Source organism: Amblyomma maculatum, chromosome 8 (assembly GCF_055883805.1).
Source record: "Amblyomma maculatum isolate TAMU_Amacu chromosome 8, ASM5588380v1, whole genome shotgun sequence".
Classification (NCBI taxonomy): Eukaryota; Metazoa; Arthropoda; class Arachnida; order Ixodida; family Ixodidae; genus Amblyomma; species Amblyomma maculatum.
In genome coordinates this window covers 44,584,243-44,607,141 of record NC_139351.1, presented here as the reverse complement: position 1 = coordinate 44,607,141, position 22,899 = coordinate 44,584,243, and the positions used below count along the sequence as shown (strand labels likewise).

The 22,899-nt window shown below is 45.2% G+C and overlaps 1 protein-coding gene across 1 annotated transcript in view; it reads left to right on the top strand.

The window, feature by feature from the left end:
* LOC146181080 (phospholipid-transporting ATPase ABCA3-like) overlaps positions 1 to 22,899 on the top strand; it is a 77,076-nt gene that overhangs the window by 30,733 nt on the left and 23,444 nt on the right. The window contains exons 9-18 of the mRNA XM_084575699.1: positions 691 to 820; positions 2,615 to 2,728; positions 5,355 to 5,509; positions 9,048 to 9,203; positions 9,802 to 10,061; positions 11,406 to 11,508; positions 13,089 to 13,198; positions 15,510 to 15,610; positions 18,767 to 19,043; positions 21,524 to 21,694. Of these exons, the coding sequence (XP_084431825.1) occupies positions 691 to 820; positions 2,615 to 2,728; positions 5,355 to 5,509; positions 9,048 to 9,203; positions 9,802 to 10,061; positions 11,406 to 11,508; positions 13,089 to 13,198; positions 15,510 to 15,610; positions 18,767 to 19,043; positions 21,524 to 21,694 (1,577 nt within the window). The remainder of the gene's footprint in view (positions 1 to 690; positions 821 to 2,614; positions 2,729 to 5,354; positions 5,510 to 9,047; positions 9,204 to 9,801; positions 10,062 to 11,405; positions 11,509 to 13,088; positions 13,199 to 15,509; positions 15,611 to 18,766; positions 19,044 to 21,523; positions 21,695 to 22,899) is intronic.

The window sequence follows — 22,899 nt, the reverse complement described above, 5'->3', positions numbered from 1 at the left end:
TTGATTTCTCTCGGTTAGGCATCGGGATCGAATTAGACAATGAGTTCGGCTCTTCTTACCAACTGTCGGAATTTGAGTTATGTTCTTTTTTTGACGAACGTTTCCAGGAGTTTGATTTGACATATGGTATTGAACGTACCAAAGTGACTCAGGCTCTGAGAGACGCCGTAGTTGGAGGGCTCCGGAAAGGTTGCCGCCTGGAATTTTTTAATGTGCCCAGATATGGCACAACCCATTGGTGCATTGCTCATCACCCCCCTTAACCACGGTTACCATTTTTATATTAAGCTCATGAAAGCACCTGAAAATGTCCCAGGGTAGGCGTACAAGTATTTAAAAGATCGCCACCTTTTCGTTTTCTTTGACAGCCTTAATTACTCGCTGTGAGCGCTGGACAAATCTTAGAAGCAAAGTTTTGCCATATATAGAATGATTGGACAATGTCTAGAAACATGTACTTAGCAATACCTTACGGTATCCCATAGTTCACTCCGAATTATAGGTCTCAGCTCTTGTAACACTGCTTGTTCTCAGCTGCTGAGATCCCAATTTCGCGCTGTGGGATATCGGCTGCGGAGGTCGCATTTCTGTGGATGGAAATATCAATATCTCGTGTGGCCGATGTGGCAAACTGTAATCGCGTTCATGCAAAGACGAGAGAGTGAAGTAAAAAAAGCAACTGATACGCAGGCCGACTACTATTGGCCCAACAGGAAGTGGAACATTCGAAATGTCTCCCCAAGCACGGACACGAGGTTCTGTGAACAGGAGCCCAAGGGTGGCCAGCCAGTCGTCCACCTGATGAACCTGTGTGCAGTGAGTTTTCAATGGGAGGGTAGAAATTATCTCTATCTGCATAATTTGGTTAAATTTATTGGTTTACTTATGTGGGACTCTCCAAAGAGCAGCGACACGAATGTATAGTTAGCGAGTTCACATTTCGAATATGGCGCTCAAGATAAGTGTGCACTGTTAGCGTAGCTGGCAAGTAAGCCCATGCGCTTGAAGGTAGCTGATGAGACTGCCTCTGCGGCATCTTGTTTCTGTTTTTTGGACAGCTGAAGATAACGTGACGTCATTCTAAAAATAACAAGGAGACGACCTCATAAGTAAGCATGGTCTTTGCCGGTAAAAGAAGTGTTCGCGTATTCAGACGTTCAGCGCGACGAACGATACGAAGGTGATGGAAGAAGATACTACGGCGCTGACTAGCAGCACAATCGGCTTTCATTACGCCTTCTTCATTTTTGCTCTCCTCGAGCGTGGCGTCGAATTTCACACATTGACTTACTGCCTAATTGTGTCACATATGAAATTGATCTCAGATTTGTGTATTCAGAGCCATATGTGGGACCAGAAACAGTGTCAGGTATTACCCGGACTGAGGTCATGCGCTTACCGGGCCAACTACAGGTTTTTGTAAAATCTGTAAACCTGTTCATGCACGTTATGATGAGCTGGCTATTCACAGTGCTTAACTGTTTAGAATAGTGAACAACTTTAACTGCACACCCGGGAGGACTTAAGCAGCATAAGGGGTAAGCATTCTCGTGAGTACTATCGGAAGTTAAGAACACAACTAAGCCATACATTCCTGTGCTAACACGAAATCAAGAACAAAAGATGTGAGAGCATGAGCAAATACGCACACTGGTGAGTCTATAGCTGTTAAAAACGCTGAAGCAAACATCTGTTGGTGGAGTGCTCGAAAATGTTTTTGAGCAGTGATTCACCTCAGAACGACGGTTTTGTGCTAAGAGCAGAGAACTTGGTTGACATTCAAGTCTCTTACCTGATCTATGGTAATAAGGGTATTAAGGAGAGTAAAAAAAATCAACATAGAGTTAGCCTTATTTGGCGAGATATGTGTATATAATTTTAGAATTTATCAACGATTAGAGAGATATAAAGCATATGTTCACTCATTCATTTATGCATTCATTCATTCATTCCAAATATACTTCAGATAACAGAAAACTGATTGGGGTGACCAAAGGCATACACTGTCTGACGTGACCACGCTAACTGCTGGTATACTGCTAGTCACTGCGGTGGCACAGCTCAAAATACCTCTGGATTCATTTTAGCCAATAAAACACACCACCGCTAACATTATTTCATCTATAATCATAAACAGATTGTGTAATCATTACACGCTTCCTTAGGTATTAAGGGATGAACAGTTTTCCACATAGAACATGTCTTCGACAGACAACTAGCGATGGACCTAAAATCGTATCCAACACCTCCTATATATACAGAGGCAGTTTAAGGAGCACTCTGAACACTCGAATGTGAAAAATGGAAATTCAAGAGTATTGGCAAGCTTGTCAAGATAGTATCATTTTATAGTGTATAAAATCTACACAAACGAAAAAAAAAACGTTTGTTTTTTATATGCCGCTAGAAATGATTCTAGCAAGCAGTTACCAACTAGGCCAACTTGAAATTTTAAGCAATTGTTTGTCTAGATGAAGGTATTGAAGAATTGCAGTTTTCGTGTAAACTGGACAGCGCTATGCTCTTTTATTATACGCGGTGAAAAATTCACCAGACATGCTTCTCATGTTTCCTGTGACTGGTGTTAAATTTTTTGTTCTCTCTTGGCAGGCAGGAAACGGCAACAGTGATATCCAGAACTTCAGTCTTACAATCTACAACAAGCAGATCACTGTGATACTCGGGCCACCGGGCTGTGGTCACTCGACAATTATCGACGTTATCACGGGTACATGCTGGTTTCTCTCTCTCGTCAAATGAATCGGCATTTAATAGTAATATTCGGTTTATTTTCTACCAAAGAGATAGATGGGCGCTGTTGGAAAAAGCTTCCAGAAAAAATTTCCGGTGATTACGTTACTTTTTAATGCGATATTTGAGCGCAGCTCATCAGCTGTAACACCTTTTCGATAAATTGAGGCAACGATTTCGAGCATGACACGTATGTACAATTACAGACAACTTTTTTTAATTTTTCACACGTACTCCTTCATGGAACACTCCACTAACAGTTTTTGGCTGTCATGAAAGAAGATTTATGGTCGTAGAAATGAAGGAAGCAATTAAATTATCGGGAGGTTTCGGGAGGAGCGCGTGGGCCCATAGGAACGGTGCGCGACGAACAGATAGCAGGACTGACTAATGCAGCTGACGCCGCTAGCGAGTGAAAAGAACGTGACTGCGTTTCGGCTTGGGATGCACGCACCATGATCCGCTGATAGGGAACCCGCGTTCGGCAACCGGAGAGCACCCTCGTCGCCACACAGGAAGAGAGGGGGAGGGGGTTATAAGCAGCGGCGAACCGAGGAGCGCGCGCAGCAATGAGATAGTCAGATAGCACGCATGGTCGGCGCCACGCAGGAATACAGCTGGAATAGGGGGGGGGGGGGGGGGGCTGAGCTGCGGTGCTGAAAGGGGGGAGCTGGTTACGAGGCCGACGCTGACGCGAAACCCAGGAACGGGCGCCAAAGAGCTGCGCTCTATGACACCAGCTTGACAAGAGCCCACAGCCCCCTCGTACAAGCCGGCATTGAGCATACAAAAACACAAACCATACATCAGTTACCGCAAAGCATTCGCATGTCTCGAATATCCTGACAGTAATATGTTTATTCCCGGCATCGCTTGCTTACATGACTTCCATAAATGTCAATGGAACCCTACTAGCCACTCAGCAGCAAGCCACCGGGGCTCTAAAATTTTTAGAAAGGCTGAACCTAACTGCGCGGCACTTCTGAATGCTATTTACAGTTATAAAGGAAGTGGGCACGTCGACTTGTAGGGAGGAACAATTATTCAGTTTCAGGAACTTTTGAAAGATCTGTTTCATCCAGCTTTGGTGTCTAGAGGCGTTAAACACTTGGGCACCCGTGTTGCATGATGTGCGGTACCCACTAGTGACTCCGTGATCACCGGCGCCGCATAATACCAGCAATAAATTATTCGCGCCAAGTGATAAAGTAATTATCAATGAGTTCCTGCAGTGTGCATAGGCGATAACTTTGTGTGCACTTTGAGCTGAGGACATGAAATAAAACGAAAAGCGTAATATTGTGCAAATTCGTACGCTCAGGATCCCGCGCAGTAATTCAACGATTTGAATCAGCTTTCTGGACAAAGCTGCTGCCTTCTATAAACTGTGCGATTGTCCGTACCGATACTTCCTACTTGAGTACAGCGGATAATTGAAAGGAAGACATAGATAAACATTTGCTTAGTGTTTTCTTTTTGCAATAATTTACTCCATATTAGGAAATATGCACAGCACATGGATTACGCCAACAAGGAGTAAATAACTGAAACTGAAAGTTTTCCTGTACTCTTGCGCATGACTGCTTTGAATTAACATACGATTTGAGGTCATGTGAGACGTACAAAAACTAGATATGACCCCTCCTCTCCTCATTTTATTTGAGACGCCCTCTTACGCAAACCCCTCTAGGAGTATGTGTAAGAAAAAATGAAGTGAACTAGCCTTCAATCGCAGCTTTTACATGATTAGCGTTGTTTCGAGTGATGTTACGCCGCTACGTTATTCAGCTGTTAAAGGCGGAACCGAAACGGCACGGGAAAGAAGGTGCAACTGTATACTATTCAGCTCGCATGTAGCTCATGTATTTTCTTTTCCTACGTTCTAAAGAAACAGCATTGAAGCAAACATTTGGTGTCTCGGCTTCTTTCCCACCGAAATGCTTCCGAAGTGCTCCCTACCGAAATGACTTCTCCGCAAGCAGTATTTGATAAATCCCACAAATGCTAGACGAACAATATTCATGATTTACATTATATGGTATTTAGAATCGAATATCTATTGTGTTTACGGAAAGTAGATTTTTTCGTTCTCTAAATCTCTTTGCTCTTATATGGCCATAATACCTATCCACGGTACACTCAGTAAAAAAAAGATCAAAATTACGAGGGCGCCACAGCGTCGAGAACCACCACACTGCGCAGCTGGTGTGGCTTCGTTCTTTGCGAACACATCTGACTCTGGTATCGGCGTATTCGTAAACGCAGCGCCGAGCTGTTTCATCTGCCGCTCCGGAAACACGTGACTAGTGTTAATCGTCTTTTACTCACTATTGTACCATGATACGTTTTGCAGTAAGAAGGGCATCATAAACAGCATGTTCACGTAGCCGCCATCCCCACCTAACCTCACTGCACTCTATAGATTTCTTCGTGCAAAACTACCGTAACAAAGTGCAAACACAAAGTGTAAACTATATCCTCCATTGAATCATTTGATTTTCCTTATCTGGCAGCCGACAGATGGCTACTGCTTCTATTGTACGGATAAGCAGGCCCTGCTAAACGGCACTGCTGGCGCTCACACGTATACATCTCCTCGGCAGGCATGCAGCTGCCGACGAGCGGCGAAGTGTTCGTGAGCAACTATGACGTCAGCGACTCGTCCGGCCGCGCCTGGGATTACATGAATATCTGTCCTAACGAGAACGAACTTTTCGACGACCTCACCATGGAGGAGCACCTGCTCTACTTTTCCATCGTGAGTGCAACAACGTCGTCTTGCATCAATTGATCCAGGCAATATATTTTCGGGACCAGCGTCGGGTGTGACAGTTACGCGTTCATTGCAGCGTTATTTTGTTTTTAAATAACATGAAAAGGTGACGTGATGATTTTAACGTAAAGGGTCGTTCATTCTTAGCGTGACCACGCGGGCCTGTGGCTGCTCCCTTCGGAGCGGCAGCGCTTCTGCTATAACAATGCAGCGAAACCGTAGAACATTATTCCAGTGCGCTATAGTTTTGCTTGGGTCGAAGTATAGCTGATTACCTTACAAGAAGTTTGGGCGGCGTTGCGTTCCTATATGGCGGCTTTCTTTCGAACAGAACCCTACTGAAAAAATCAAAAGTTCTACGTGGCAATAACCTCATAAAAGCTCATCTAATTGCATAGACTCTCATACCGTTCACAACAATATTATAAAATATCGTACATAATTTATGATAGTGTACAAGAATCTATGAGACCTTATGCAATTATATGCGATTTGTGTGTGATTTCTTATGCGAATTGAGTGAGATTGTGTGAGAAAATGTGAGGTTATTGCCTCATACAATTTTTTCAGTAGGGAAAGGTGAGAGTAAACATCTATTATTGAGCAGCTTTGATGTCAGCCGCTAACTTGGTAGCCAGCTTGCTACACCAGTCCCAGCAATCTGCCGTACCTTTTATTGCGGCATTTTCACGATGTGACAAGCACTAGCGCTGGATGAACAGCATGTATTATTATCAAGCGTGAACAGTGAAGGTCGCATCCAGCATCCTTTTTCGACGGATTTCATGACATCGAATTTGCAGAATATAGCATACCCTCAAACGGCGCAATGTTTTGCTGTTAGAAATGTATGGAATTTGTACTGCCCTGCAATATATTCTGACACCTGCACCTTTGAGGATCATAGTGAAATTGTTGAACTTACCGAAAACTCAGCACGTACTGAAGCGGCAATGCGAGATATGTCTCTCTCGACACTGTCTTCATACGCGGCATTTCATCGAGGACGATGCTGTACAGATTTTTTAACTTCGTTTTTTTTTTACATCTACAGTTCTCCAATTCCTCTACGTGAAACGGCCTTTGCGTGAGACGTTTTTTTGTGATTCTTTTTCCGAGGAGCACACTAAACGTTATTGCCATTTAAGTCCGTTACCTCTCACGAAGCAATATACTCTCGTTAAACGTGGCCCACTCAACCCTACCAAAAAACCAAAAGTTCTACGTGCCAATAGCCTCATAAAATCTCATCTAATCGCATAGACACTCATACGGTTCACATCATTATCATAAAGTATTGTACATAATTTATGATAATGTACAAGAAGCTATGAGACCATATGCAATTATATGCGGCTTGTATGTGATTTCTTGTGTAAATTGAATGAGATTGTGTGAGAAAATGTGGGGTCATTGCCCCATACAATTTTTTCAGTAGCGAATCGACACGCGACTGCATGCCTCGCTAATGCCATTAGTTGAGTTGTTAAACCTCTACTCCGCTATGCTGTCGCTCTTTAGGGTGCGTAAAGAAGGCTGGCACACTGTAAACATTTTGTAATATAAGGAGGTCCAAGACGATTATTAGTGCGAAAATGACGGCAACGGCATCTTGACAATATTTCAGACACCAATCGCGTTGCCTAGCCTGGCAGTTGCACCAACAGCTACAGCTTTAACTCATTTACACTTTCGGATACTCTGTGTGCTAAGATGGGGAAGTCAAATATGCATCATGCTTGCCCAATGGGTATGCTATTTGCAGTTGGCGGCCTCCAATGAGTCCGGTTATGCTGGGAAGTTCTACGGCGTGATATGGCTGCCAGGGACGATGACACGTGCAAGCACGTTTAATTCGCCTCCAGAAGACGTGATGACGTATTTAGCACAAAACTTGAACTCTACGGACAGCAGTGACTGCAGTTTAACTTTATAACCAAAGTTACCTATAGCAGAGTACTACAGCAAATAAATGTCAGGGACGCTACTCCTAAGACACGCAGCTCGTGCATACGACTTGGCTAAAGGGAGAGATGTATGCGTAGGGTGGTAGCCTGCGCTATCGCACTATTCCCTTAAAAGCAGAGCTTAAGCGTACCTAATTATTTTTTCCCTTTTGCTTCCCTGCCACAGAGCAGCAATACAATATCGAGTTTATTGCAAGGGAAGCTCCTCGCCCTGGGTCCAGGCGCCCGTGCAATCGACATCCCCTTTTCTTGCCTCATATTTCACAAACGACGTTGCTGTTCGTAGGGTGCTTATGAGAGCTCCTTGTTTTCCTCATCAAGCCGCAAGGCATGTGATTTCACGCGAAAAGCAGCCAACAGACTTCATCGCGAGGCTCGGCGACGGTAGTTTTTTTTCGTATTCTCGGCTCAATGTTTAGGGATCTGTACATTGGTCAAGCCAGAAATTTCACTGTCGAAGCAGCACTGAACTTTAAGTTCTTGCGAGGGAACCAGTCTAGCTTTGCACTTCAAAGACTGCCATTGTCTTCCTCAGTTTCACCATGCCAGTATTATCGGTAGTAAAAAATCTAAACCTAAGCGTCAGCTGCTGGCAGCGTTTTTAATCAAACATCTTGAGCAAGCATGCATGAGGTAATCATCAGTTTTTATAATCGAAAAAAGTACGTCTTTTCATGAATGCCTTTTTTCTTTTTGCTCGGAGAATGGTTAGTTCTTCTGTTTCTTCCTCGCAATATATCAGTTGTAAGTCCAGATATGTTGTGTGTCCGCTTTTGGTCTGGTCCTGCGTCTTTATTCGCTGCTTCCATCTTTGTAGGCATTATGCACCAATTTTCCCAGCAGTTGACGCTCTTGAAGGGACACTTAGAGACGGTATCTACGCCTTATGCGAATGAGCGACTTTCAAGAAGAGGCTACACTGAGAAACTGCTTGGCCCATTGCCGCTCATAACGCGGCGCAAAACCAAATGAAATTCTTTTATGAGTACGATAGCTTCGAAGAGTACCAAAGATCGCTATTTACGCTTTGTGGGCCTGCTCCGAACGCTGTGCTTCGAGCGGGGTGTATTAATGAAACTGACATACCTTGTACTCAAGGGCCGGGAGCGGAACTGCCAACATTAACATATGTTCGAACATTCAGCGAACAGGCACACTTCTTAACATTGACGTATTGAAAATCTATAGGGACAAGTTGACGTGAGAGACTACAGAAGCCTAGGCGGTCAGTGTCTGATGAACATTGTGTTAGCACGCCTTCCGTTTTTCTATTGAAGAAGATGGAATTCCTCCGCTTACTGGTCGGACAAGTGAAGGAATAAAGCTGTAGTTGGGTGTAAGGAAGTGAAAAGAATTTTCGCGGGTATAAATAAGTCATTTCTCACTGCAGCATTGTACTTGTCTGTGTGTGTGTGTTTGTTCAAAGTATCATTGCCTGTTCAGTTGCTCTGTTCATCATGGGGACAATGAGAATTACAAGGAAAGATGTCCTCAGAACAGGCATTCATATTGGCATTTACCATTTATATTGACAACTGTCTGCACGACACACGCAGCTTAACTCCGTGCCCTGGAACGAAGCTGAGCAGTTGTGCAGCGTGGTTATGCGGCAGCTAAACATCGAGCAACACAAGGATACCCTGGTGTCTGCGCTGTCTCCCCGACAGCAGAGGGCGCTGTGCGTGGCCGCCACCATTTGCGGCGCTCAAGACGTACGAGAATTCTTTCTGCCCTCTTTCAATGCAGCACGCCTTTCAGAACTGATACACTGTCGATATACACGTGATCGATGGCACACTGCAAGAGTACAGCGATCTTATTCGTGTGGAAATGCGAAAGCGTGAAATCGCATTGTTTTCTCCCTTACTTGAGCGGTTCGCAGACACAATCACGCGTTATTTTCATAGTTTCACACAAGGCATAAACGTAGAAATGCATTTGCCTCAGTGTTTGTGGTCGTAACTAAGTAGAATGGCTAGTTACTGCGTCAGTGACAGAGCGCTGCGCACAAAAGTTATTAGAACGCTCGGACAGTTTCTATCTAGACATGAATGCGTTATCTAGATTACTGTAATTGGGATTGCTTTGGCAAATAATATATTGTTATCAAGGACGAAATTTAAAATCAATGGCACACTGAACAATGCCTACGCTTATCACATCAATGTAACTAGAGACAGGCTATCCTCTACTAGTAATAAGGTGAAACGCATACCGCACTCTGCCTAAGAAACCACATAGCCTAGGAAGTCAGAAAAATCGCAACTTCCTTGGCTGAAAACGCCAATGTGCGCGTCGGTTTGCGCGCAGTCTCCGCTGCTGATCTTCCAAGAGCCGACCAGGCTGATGGACCCCAAGTGCCGCCACGAGGTGTGGGAGGTGCTGGCGCGAAGCAGTTACCGCAGCAGTGTCTTGGTCACCACGCAAAGCATCGAGGAGGCAGAGGTGCTCGCAGATCGGCTCATCATCATGCGCGAGGGCCGAATTATGTGCGCAGGATCACCCACCTGGCTCAAGAAGAGGATGGGCAGCGGGTTTTTTCTGCGTATCACCAAGCTGCCCGGCTTCAGGTGTGAAACGTATCCGTGCAACTACAGTCAGCTGCTGCGCGTTCACTTTGTTAATCGGACATAAATGAATAATTGAGGGAGTGGCAGTTGTACACGACAGATAACGCTGTCACGAGTTTTGCTTTTCGGGATGGCTGTGCAGCTCGGTGTCTATAACTGGAGTTCCAGATCTCTAGTGTGCAATACGATAAGCCCTGTTTATCACTGTCCGACGGCTATCGCTTACATAGATGTGAAAAGATTGCCACCAGTCGACTTACAAATAATCCGAGTAGGCAGTTTTGTTTGCCAAATGTTGCTGTAGACCCCAATCAAAGAATTTTAAACTGGGTTCCACACAGCCTATGTGTTCCGTGGGCTGCTTTCATGGGTTACACGTGCTCCAATACGAGACCGCTCTTCCTAACTTCTTGTGGAGACATCTGTGATGCAGGAAGCCAAGGCAGGAATACGTGTGTGGCTCAATGAACGGTTTGATGTTTTTGTGCATTGGTTATGACTTATATGCGGCTAGCCAGTAAGCAGTTTTTATAGCGTCAGAGCTGTTATAGGGAGACGCTGACCAGGCATAGCCACACAAATTCACTCTGTCGCCGTAGCATTCTGCACTTGTATACTGACGTCTTGCTATTTACCTATGGTCATAACCGATAGGGTCCCCGCCAGTATCTGCAAAGGTTAAAAAATAAAACAACAAGAACGCCTACGCCTCCAAGTCATGGAGGTGCAGATTAGAAAATAAAAGCCAGGTGAGCCACCACGTGGTTCTGTACCCAGCCTGTTGAGCACTCGTATTAAATGAAATATTTGCCTTGTGTCGGCAGTGTTCTGCATTCTTGTCTTAGAATTTTATGTTTAAGCATAAGTGAGAGGTGGGAATGTAATAAAAAAAAATAAACGGTTACCGAAAGCATGACAACAAAAATGTTTGCAGAAGTGTACAAAACGGTGGAAAGGGGGTGGGGGGGGGGGGGGCACACGTTAAGGACCCTAGGTGTTTCTTGCGGCAAAAGTGTTTGAGAATCCATCTGAGAAAACGTCTTTTGTTACGAACATTATAAGGTTACTCTATTATTGGTAGACTGTGTGAGCAATAGCCACAAGCAGCCGCTTTTTACCTGAAGAAATTAGCCATAGTGTATCGGTCATAATTCAGTATTTACTGTCTGAAATAACCGTTCAAGTTACGTTCTCAGCCAATATGCCCTTTAATATATTCCTGTGCCGTTTTGTCGACGAACAATATCGGCGCCTCAGTCTAATCAGGCACGAGACAAATAACTCAGGCCGTATACCATAGCATTCTCTCTACACTGCGTCCTTTCTATATTCCCTCTGACGCAGAGAAAAGGATGTCAAGAAGATCGTCGAGTACCACATGGGTCCCATCGAGCCCAAGCGCGCTACCAAACTCGAGACGGTTTTCAACGTGAGCGACTCCTTGCAGGTAAGGCAATCTCAGTAGTACTTGCGAGCGGGCTAGTTGGCTAGAGGACGCCGAAGACCTCTGGCACAGCATAGTTATACACAAACACAACACATACACAAGAGATTAAAGTAAGCGCATCATCGATGTGAACGTCTTACTTTTATCTCGTGTTTGTGTTGTGTTTGTGTTTAACGATGAGCGCCAGTGGTCTAGTGAGGCAATCTCATGCTGGGGTTTCTTTTTTTTTAATGAAGGATGTCGGCTCTATCAAAAGGAACTTGGAAAGTGCCGTCTGTTTCGCGTTTTCATGTAGGTTTCTGCTACAGGTGGTATTTTTTACTCAGTAAATGCACATGCGCAGGGCCAGGTGCTGATGTTATAGGCATGCACGAGTTCTAGTTTGGACCCTTCGTGACGGCCACAAGCTTAATTGAGACGCCCTTTTCTAGACATAAACTGCATCTGTAACAAGTAGGTAGCTATGGGACAGATGTAATTTCTCCATCAGCCAATTTAGGGCAGCCCAGTTGGCTTAAAAAAATTTTTGCCACGGAAGATGCGCCGAGATATGTGGTGTATGGCGTGCTAGTAAGCTTTTACATCTTCATCTAGATGTTTTTGCGCCCACCGACGACCGCCGTGCACACTTGCTGCTATCCAGCCCCCTATTCGCTTAGTTTTTTTGCGGGTGAAAGTCACTCGAATAAAGAGATCATTACAGCGAAACTCCGGTCCCCTTTCCTGCCTTCGACATTGCTGCAAAGATATGCATATTTCGTCTTTACGCTCACCTTTCACTAGGCGCAAGTGTAGCTCGGTGTGAACAACAGAGCTCCATTTGCGCCTAGTGCACGCCGGTCTCTCTACCGCATCTTAACCGTCTAGAATGCCAGAACGCTATTGGTGAACAATCTACATGACGGTATGACGTCATGCAGTCAGTTTTACAGCCTACTATTCATTTGTTTTATTCTCCAAAATTGTAAGTCGGCGTGGGGAACGGATCACACTGTCTATAGCAGGCCAAAGCAAACCAAAAAAGGGTTGACTGAAACCTCAATATGGTAGCCAATGTTTGTACAAGTGGACTTGTCTTCGTCTCTGAACAAATGAGTAAAGCGTGTGCTATATACTAAACAACTCTACTGAAATTATAGAGGCAGTTTTGAGCAATTGCGACCAAGATTTCGTCACTGGTTGTCACTACTTGAGATAAGTGTTTGAGCGCAGCAAAAAAAAAAAACACAGATGCGTGCAAGCCGTAGTCCTTTGCAATTGTTCATTATACACGTTTAAATTTTTTCAAGAATGAGTAAGAATAAAAAGCTTATATAAAGTAAAAGTTAGAAAAACGCAGGAGGAGTTTTCTGTAGTGCTGTATGAAAAATGCTAAAATAGGAAGTTTATGATAAAGGCAAATAAAATTTTAATTATAACGCTCATGTGATATCACTTCGCAGAGAGAACAAGCGCGCCAAGCAGGGCTGGCGGTGTATGGCGCTGCTACTTGAAGACTAAGAATGCCTTCAGATAAGAAGTCTCCTCCCTGTTAACTCCAACAACGCCAGTATGGCTTGCGGTTCTTTCATTACTTGCAGCTCACTACTCGTGTGGCCAGCATGCTCCAATATTTGGAGAAGAAACGCACCGTCCTGGGAATTGCGTTCATGAGCCTCACCTCTTGCACGCTGGAAGACATCTACATCAAGTGAGCGCGAAATCTGTCATCTTGTACCGTTGTCAGTAGCGGGGTCGCTTCTGTACCACGAGTACCACGTGACCTTTATGGACCGCCATGGCATGCGCATCCTGAAAACCAGTTCGTGAGCGTGGTTACGGTCACCAACCTTGCATTTTGAGGAAGGCGAGGCCTGAGTAAATGTCACTACACGTACTGAAATTTTGGCGGGTGTAGAAAATTTCTGCGTAAACTTCTTAAAACATAAAGACTACCTAATTGTTTTTGTATACTGGAGATTGCAGCGCAGTAACGGTCGCAGTTGCTGTTGCGGAGACCATATTTAACAATCGTAAAGTGGCCTATCACAAATGAATGTCGAAGAAACGTACATGCTGTAAAACAAAGTGAGGCAGATAGGAAATACAGGGGGGGGGGGGGGGGGGTCTATAGCTTTTATAGTATAGTATTCAGCTCCACTGTCATATGGCAGCATCTACCTAGGCCAAATAGGGAGGTGCCTTAACACAAGATTGCGAGAAGGTAAAATAAATCTAAGAGGCCCAAACTCAAAGAAACTTGCCTTGCATTGCAGTCAGTGCGAGGGCTGCACACCTGCTATTGAAAAAACTGTTATTCTTCACAAGTGTCGGGGCACCACCATAACAGAGATAGTAGAGGCTCTGGCGATCTCAAAATGCCCAGATACATAGGTCAGCGACCGCCTTAAAAAAAAATGAGAAATTTCATTTTTGAGCGACAATGATAACATGAAAGGTTAACGGAACGAGCGACTATGGCGATAATTATGCCACGGATGCGTGATGCGATGTTTTGGTTTCTCGTTTTATTGCTGTCCAATATAATCTGATTTAGGGAAATTGAATGCAGTCGTTAGTCAGCGCTTTTGTTTGCGTTCTTCTAGTCAATCTCCTGTCTAAATTTTGATGCAGGCAGTCACGGCTAAATCTCTCGTAGCGTAGTTTTTCCACAATAACCTAAACTTATTAATCGTTTATTGTTTCCCCGATTGGCAAAGACTAATTTTATCTGAACTACGTTGAGCTCATTTTCTGCATATAGAGAGGGGAGGAGTGATAATGTTCTGCGCAGTATAATAGTGCAACGTCAACAAAGGCACGTTAATACATGCGTTATGGTCACTTTTTAAGAGGCACACTTATATGCAACTTTATCCAATAGTGATAAACAAAAGCGCTTCTACGAGCGCTTCAGTGACGACCAAAGGTGGCTGCTGTCATCAGAACGACAACTTTCAGGACATACAGCATCTGCTTCTCTTGTACTACAACTTCTCTTAGTAACAGCGACCGCAGTAAATGAAACGCTGAATGCGGCCTCCTTATCTTGGTCATTGTTTCTCGTACTACCTGCCTATCTTAAGTGCTGTTGTTATCAAATGAGCAGACGCACGATACGAGTTAGGTGAAACTGCATATTTGATTGTTTCTTTTTGCCACGAACCACTGGTATTTCTTCTTGCATGAGTAACTATTTTCTGTCCTATTGAATCAAGTGCTTTGTACGATAGCTACATTTACTTTCAGAAAGTACATTTCGAAGTATGAACTGCATTGTACTTACCTTTTTACCCCTAAGCACGCCGTTGTGACGCTGTTCAGTGTACGGGGGGTCTGCAGCTCGTCAGGCTGTCATTTATGAAAGCTTTTTTTTGCAGGGCTCTAGTGTCGTGTATTTTTATGGGCGAATAATTGCAATATTATTATTGAAATTATTATTATAATAATATTTTAATACTGCAGTTCTGCCGGAGTCATCTGTACACAGAGAGCCATTTTAACAATGAGTAAATTCAAAAAATTCGTCTACGGTCAGAAAATATTTTATCATTGCATTTCTTCTCCTACAAAGCTTCATTTCAATTTCAGATTGTCAAACGATGTTTCCGACGTGACAAATTGTGTGTGCCTTCACGTGGTTCCTACGAAATTGCAGTATAATAGCGCTTTTACCAGCCGGCTTCTGACGTCGCTTAGCCTAAGAAATGTTTTGATATAAAACTGCCAAGCAGCGAATATTTTTCAGCTTGAGATGCGCCATGTGAATCATACTAATTTGTGGTCTCGGAACCTTGGTTGGGCATCCTGAAACCACTGCTATATCACCGAAGAAATGTTATTATAACTTATTTACTGAATGCAGGGCAATTTCACGCGATACACGATTACTAATGTCTTACAGATAGTTCTAAGGCAAAACTGCAGTAAGAAATATTTGAAATATTTAACCCTTTGAGCCGATCTACGCCATGTCTTCCAAAGCGAGAAAGAGAACGCAGGTTTGGCTCTTATTTTTTCAGCATGGTGACCAGCCCTATACAAAAAACCACGGTCGGAGGAGGAGATAACCTCCTTCCAGCCCTGAAAGAGCCTAATGTGGACCCACTGAAAGGCCAGCAAGGTAAGCTTAACCATAAAAACAAAATTGTGAGTTGTTGTTGTTGTTGTGGCTTTAGGAAGAAGGAAAAGAAAATGCACGGGCCTGCTACTGGCTCTGTAGCTGAGCCACCTCCGCTACCTCGTGCAGATAGAAGAGAATATAGAGAAGAAAGAAAAGCAAGAGGGAAAGAATGACGCGCGCCGCAACAACAACCGTCGTCCACCACCAGCGGTGGCGTGTGCAATGACGGCCTACAACAGATAAAAATTCGGTTCCAGGCCAGCCCCCGCCGCAAGCAGCGGTGACCCACCTGCACCAGCCCCATCAGGGCTGAGCACCCAAAATTGCGAGGGCGTGTAAAAGGTTGATGCCGTGAATTGAAAACCCAGATTCATTGACTTTTTGAGAATTTACACGCCACTTAAAGAAAACTTCATAGCGATGATGTTCGCTGACCCATTGATCAATAGTTTATCTGGACTGGTCCTTAATTTGGGCTTTTCTTTTATCAAGACAAAGATTAACTATAAATATCGTTAACAAATTTGATTCGTTGCGTGTGTAATTCAGCACGTGTCCTCGATACGATGCAGTTTCTGTGTGTTAGGGCCCGGTTACGATAGGATTAGCAGCGGCCGTTTGACTCGGCCTTTCCTCGATCCTCCCACCCCGCCTCTTGTGTTTCAGTGAATTATAGCTGCGCCTTAAAAGATCACAAATGTTTGTACGAGCGTAAGGAGCGGAGGCGGTAAATAGTCACTGATCTCGCTATGTATAGTCGCCAGCACGCTTAAGCCAAACGCTCGACAGCGTGGCTATATTGACGCTAGCGTGACTATACTGACTCCAGCGATGGACAGCGTTGGCCGCTGGCGCTAAGGTGCGAATGTTTGCGGTGGCTGATGACAGCTGGAGCGCAGTTTGAAATGTCTTGCCTTTCACCCTAGAAGTGAACGCAATCTTGGTGGTCTCATGATATCGCGTTTAGCTCGTTTCTGTGGTCAACGAAGTGCGCAGAAAACATGTATTTTTTCGCGATTTAACGAAGTAATTTTATGCCGCAGTTTTGATTTAACGACGTCCTCGCGCATTGCATGCATGTATCGGCAGCCACCTTGACAATGGGGTGAGAACTAAAACTTTGCGAGACACACCGCACTTTGCATTTGCCCGACATCGACAAGCTTGAGGGGACGGTTAAATACGTGGGAAGAAGTACTTTCAGATTGTTGATAAATTCACAACCACCATGGAAACAGGGACTCCGGAACCTGGTAGTGAGGAGGGTGGTCGTCCCCCCAACTTTTGTTCTGGGGTGGTGGAGCACGCTGCAAATTGCAGCGTTTGTAGTTTGACATTGCGTGCGACTGCTCTCGCACCTTTAAAATTTAACTTAGAGCTCGCAGATCAAGTGCTTGGCCTAAGAAGCCGGGGAGTTCTATCCGGCTATCCGGTATATTTATTTGTTATCCAACATTACACACGCCATGAATTAAACACGTTCGCTGTGCCTTTTCTAATTTTCCTATCCAGTGGAGATTCGTGGTCAATCCTGAACGGAGAGCAAGCTTTCACACACCATGTCGGGTGTGTGAAAAGATAAGCACTTTTTTTACGTGTGAATGCCGTCTCGACACCGTACCACTTACCTTTAATATTCATCTTGACCGGTTTTATGATTTAATTATTCTTCCGTTTTTTTTACGCCGCCATTCGTTTGCGCGACATATCGAAAACAGGATAGAGACGAAATGAAATCGGAATCATATCGTAATATCCACCGCCTTCCATTTTTTCTACACATGGAGTAGGAAAGGCAGGAAAGCAAATAAAACGGGATCGGATGTCGCTTTTGTCAGGGGTGATATATTAATGCGAAAGTATTAAGTAGCAGGATAAGCTGGCACCATAAGTGTTCGCAAAAAGTGTCCCGTAAATTTGTCCCTTCCTAACATCATCAGTAAATGACCGTATGAGAGTTGCAAGTCATGGCACAAAGAAGTGGACCATCATCAACGGGTCATGAGTCATTAGTCATGCGCATGAAATGCAGTCAAGTAATTTATTAGTGATTTCAGTCACTAATCATGTGAGTCGTGGGTCATGAGACAAAAGCGGCATAGTGACGTCATCGAACACTGGCACCGGATGTCCAAGAGTGGCGATCGGATCTTAACGGAGAGGGTAAATAGATGTAGAAGGGCGTCAACTGGGAGCCAATCTTAACGTTTTGAATTCTGCCAATTCAGTTTCTTCAGTGACTTGAATTATTTTGATACTGCGACTGATAATTACTTAGCTGCTCGATGAGCTCATTTTTGGTGCATGTTCTTAAACAAAAACATGTTTTAGCTTCTGCAAGTTTATGTTGCCTTTGGGAGAAATAATATTTGAGTGTTTGCTTTCTTTTCTTACGGGGGGGGGGGGGGGGAGAGAACTGTGAACGCCTCCTGGCCTACGTGACTGCTGCTGTAGATAATTTAACTATTTGCTTTACCCTCAGGCTTCGGAGTACTTTCAAATCTGGAAGGCCGGTTCGCAATAATATTTATTTAAATACCCCCAGGAAACAAAGACATTACAGAGGAGAGTGGAATGAAATGCATAGCATGACACAACACAGCAAGAGAAAAAAATTAGGCTTCAGGCTGCAACAGAGAAAACAAACCCACTTTGTTACGAAAATAGAAACAGTGCAAGCAAATGTATATATAAAATAAAATTATTTAGACAGAGATTGACATACAGCAGCCTTAAAAATGTTAGTCACTAAGATCGACTATATGGCTGGCAAGCTGGTTCAGTCCAACAGAAGTACTGGGAACAAATGAATAAAAGCAATGTTTAGTGTGACCCGGATTGCCTACTGCATGGGGAGGGTCGATGCGGCCAGAGATATTTGTCTCTGAAGGAGTGAGTTTTCATAATTGATCTTATGCAACCCGCATGCGATATTGGGCGGCTGGAAATAAGTGGCAATGATAGGATGAGTATCATAGCGGTGACACTAGAGTTACGATGATACTTCGACAGCATAAAAAAGAACAGAAAAGTACGACGGATTTTCCTCACGCTCGACTATGTCTGGTGCTGCTGATAACTGAGGTTAGCCACTTCATCATGTAATGGCAGTGCACACGATGACGCTCTTTCCTCCTCGCCTAATTCATCTGGCAGAGCTGGAGGCTGCGAATCAACTGTGCACAGCTCGGTCGGGCAAGGCTGGCACCTGCGCCGTGCTGTCAGCGCTGCTGCGCAAGCGCTACAACATGTGGGCGCGCGTCTGGTGGATGAAGCCTTTCACGGTGGGAATCCCCGTGGCCGCAATGCTCCTGCTGGTGCTGTGCGAGCGCTACTTACTCCTCGACATGATGCCGGCCGCTGTTGATCTCACCTACATGCCGAAACAGTTGCTGGGCAAGGTCTACGGATTCATCGAGAGTGACGATTTGAGGTTGGTAGTTGCAGGGCTAGCGTCATTTACATTTGTTTTATTAAACCAACGTTACTTCCCTGTCGGAAGAAACTACAGAACATTTCCTGGTGTTACGATAGAATGTCTGTGCGGTTTTTTGACGGGAAACCTGTTGTGACAACAGAGCATGCTGTAGTTACAACAGAAAAGTGATACAGAACTACAGACAGCCGAAATATACTACAGAAAAGCTACAGAACTACAGAAAAGAATTACAGAACTACAGAAAAATGTGATGGTTACGACAAAACTACAGGTTATTTTGTCGTGTTTTTGTCAAAGTTCTGTAGTTTTTTTCGACTGGGTTATGTTTGTAGAGAGCTGAACGAATATCATGATCATAGAAAGACATGCAGGCATGAGATAGATTGTTTCAACGGATGGGTAAAAAGACAGAAAGAAACAAATAACGAAAGGGAAACTTCCACGAACATGGCCGAAAAGCTTTCTTCTTGTTATTCGGTAATGCACGAGGCATTATCGACTTTTTTTTAGCTATACGCACTCCAGCTCTCTGGTACAGGCGGGAAAGTTCAATGAGGTTGAAGTCAACGTCGGGGTTAGAGGTTTGTGATCTTGAAAGTTTGCGGTTGGTTTAAATTGCACGCCAACGAGAGCAACCTGCAACTTTGATCTTCAACGATGAACATAATTAAGTTTGCGGGCTTCGCCCAAAAGCGAGATTCCGAAGGGGCAACCAGGGCCAAGGGGCAGCTTGACGCGGGCTGATTTATGATGGTCGCGCAGGCGGTCGCTTCTCGGAAGTGAGTCCAGAAAACATGGGAGCTAGCGACGCTGCCGGCTCTGTCCGTCCCGTGCCGCGAGGGAGGCAGGGCAGTGCAGTTAGAAGGCACAGCCTAAGAACAGTGGTTGTGGGTTCGGCGCTAGCTGCTATGTCTCCCGGTTCGAGTGGAGAGGGCACGGAGGCCATAAATCCCGAAAAGCGACGTAACACGGGCCTGGGGAGAACGCGCTGTTGACATGTCTTCACGGGAAGACGCCTGTACGTCCCTTTGAATCCGCCGTCCGCGCTCGCAACCGACCAAGGGCGGGGATTGGAATGTTTGGGCCTGAGGTTTGCGTGTGTGTTTATATGTGTGCGGTGTAACCGTCGACGCCGTTCGTCTTTGCGACTGCTTGGCGCCTCTTGCGTGGGGAATCGATGGGCTTCCCTATACAGCAGGTGTTTCTTGCTGTTTCTTCTGCCTTCGCTCGTACAGAGTGGTGTTGGTGACCACCGCTGCGCCCGTGGCTCAGCGACACATTACGGTGCGGAGATGAGGACTTCCCTTCTCGACTGTACACATTTATTTACACTTTTTACATCGACATATTTACAATAATGTCGTCGGATGCGACATCTAACATAAAGGGCTATCGGCAACTGGGTGCACGATCGGAGGTCAGAGGCTAGCAGAATCAGGCCTCGGCCTTTAGCTCCACTTTAGGCCGCCGTCCCTTGAAACCTCTGTCAGCCTAGCCTCCTTCCTCGAACAACCCGTCTGCCCTCGACTCTCGTCTGAGCCCAACTCTCTTCTCAGCCCAACTGTCTCAACGCTCGCTTCCTTAGCGTTCCCAAAATTCGAGTTTAGTCCGTTGACCAATCAACGACTAGTCACTCTGTGGCCAATAACATGCAATCCTTCAAAATGGGCTGGCCAATCATTGTGCCACATATACCCCTCTCCTACGCATGTCAAATAAAACACAAACAGCAAACGCACTCAGCAGCGAGTGGTTGCGTACGCAAACACATACATCTGCGATTTACTCCCTCTCCAAAATCCTGCCACGCAAGAGGCGCCAAGCAGTCGCAGAAACGAACGGCGTCGACGGTTACACTTCCGAAAACGCACACATATAAACACACACACGCCTGCCCTTGGTCGGTTGCGAGCGCAGGCGGCGGATTCAAAGGGACGTACAGGCGTCTTCCCGTGAAGACATGTCAAAAGCGCGTTCTCCCCAGGCCCGTGTTACGCCGCGTTTCAGGATTTATGGCTTCCGCGCCCTCTCCACTCGAACCGGGAGACATAGCAGCTAGCGCCGAACCCACAACCCCTGCGCTTAGGCTGTGCCTTCTAACTGCACTGTCCTGCCTCCCTCGCGGCACGGGACGGACAGAGCCGGCAGCGTCGCAAGCTGCCATGTGTTCTGGGCTCACTTCCGAGAAACGACCGCCTGCGCGACCGTCATAAATCAGCCCGCGTCAAGCTGCCCCTTGATCTTGGTTGCCCCTTCGGAATCTCGCTTTTGGGCGAAGCCCGCAAACTTAACTAACATGTTCACTTGCTGCTGTCACCGTCTCCTAGTTGCTTTGCGCATGAAGGCTCTCGTTCACCCGGCAAAGCATTTTAATTAAGTGCCAGCGTTCTGGTTACCTACCATACACGTCTGCGTCCGTAATGCGGTCGCGGCCGTTTGAGTGATCTCAGTGTTTGCCAACTTATTGTTTGCAGCATGACTTTCAGCAAAGAAATGCTGTTTTCGGTGATGTCCGAGCGTTCGGATCGTGTCTTCACACCAAAAACGCGGTTCGTGGAGCGCGAACTGCTCTTCTGGGCCCAGCGCAGCATCTACGACTACATCTTCAAGTACCAATACGGCGTGAGCTTCTTCGCCGAAAAAAGGTACTGTGGCGGCATCGATACACAGGTTCATTGCATATTGGACGCCCTGCGTGGATTAGACTAGGCTAGATCCCCCCTCCCCTCCCCCGATACAGCGTCCCTCTTTCCCGCGTATGGGAACGTTAAAACTTGCATACTACATTTACAGACCCGAATTTGCATATATGAAAGATCAAGCTCAGGTCTCCTCAATGATTACCACTAGAGGTAAATTTATGGCTTGGTGTGATGAAAACAACATCCCAAAGGGAGCATATGTGAGTAAGAATCACCTCCTCCAAAAGATACGTCACAGCATGCGCGCTTACATTAGACTAGAATCATTGAGTCTGACCGAAAAATATACCGGGAGGACAATTTAGCTGCGCCTTTAAATGCACTACGCGACAGCGGTAATGACTGCCATCTTCGGTCTTACTCCGCAGATACTCGTTTGCGTACAGGGTCGTTTGCTGTTAGCGCGAACAAGCTCGCTTTCTTCAAAGACGGTGCTTCGCATAGTCGGCGACTTTGCCACAATGCGCAGTCGGATCGGAAGATACGGCGTTTTGAAGAGTGTGTTTGTTCGCACTAAAAGTGGACTACCTTGTGAATAGGGCAGTTTCACTCATTTATTACTTTAACTTTCAATTTCTGCGTTGTTTTCCTACACAGGCTGCTTGGAATGTAGTCGCACGATGCCGCAATGCATTAAAATGCGCCAGATTTTTTTGAAGGTAGCCTAATGTGTACTTGAATGAGTATGACCAAAAAGATAAGTGCCTTCCGATAGCGCGCCTTTCAGTGCTCTGCACCAAGAAAGGAAGATAGAGGTTTACGAAATTCACGCGAATCCAGAATGCAGTTACTGGCTTGCTTGCACTCAGCCTGAAAGTAGTGGATGCTTTAGCAATTGTTTGGCGGTATTGTTTACGCACAACAGTGGCGAAAGACAACTATGGGAAGACCACCAAAACATTTTGGCCGCTAAACACCAGAGTATGCTTGGTACAATCCGGGTCAGGTACATGAGATGTACTAGTAAGAAGCACAAAGGAGAAAAAAGTGAGGTCGTACAAGGGGCATTCAAGATTAGTTAGAAAAAACGGTGTTAAGATCCTTTCTCTAGGAGCTGAAACCGATGACAGTAATAAAAACACTGCTTCTAGACTTTTGTTCTGGGCTAATACTACTGTCAGCTTCAGTTGTAACCCGGTTTAATTAAT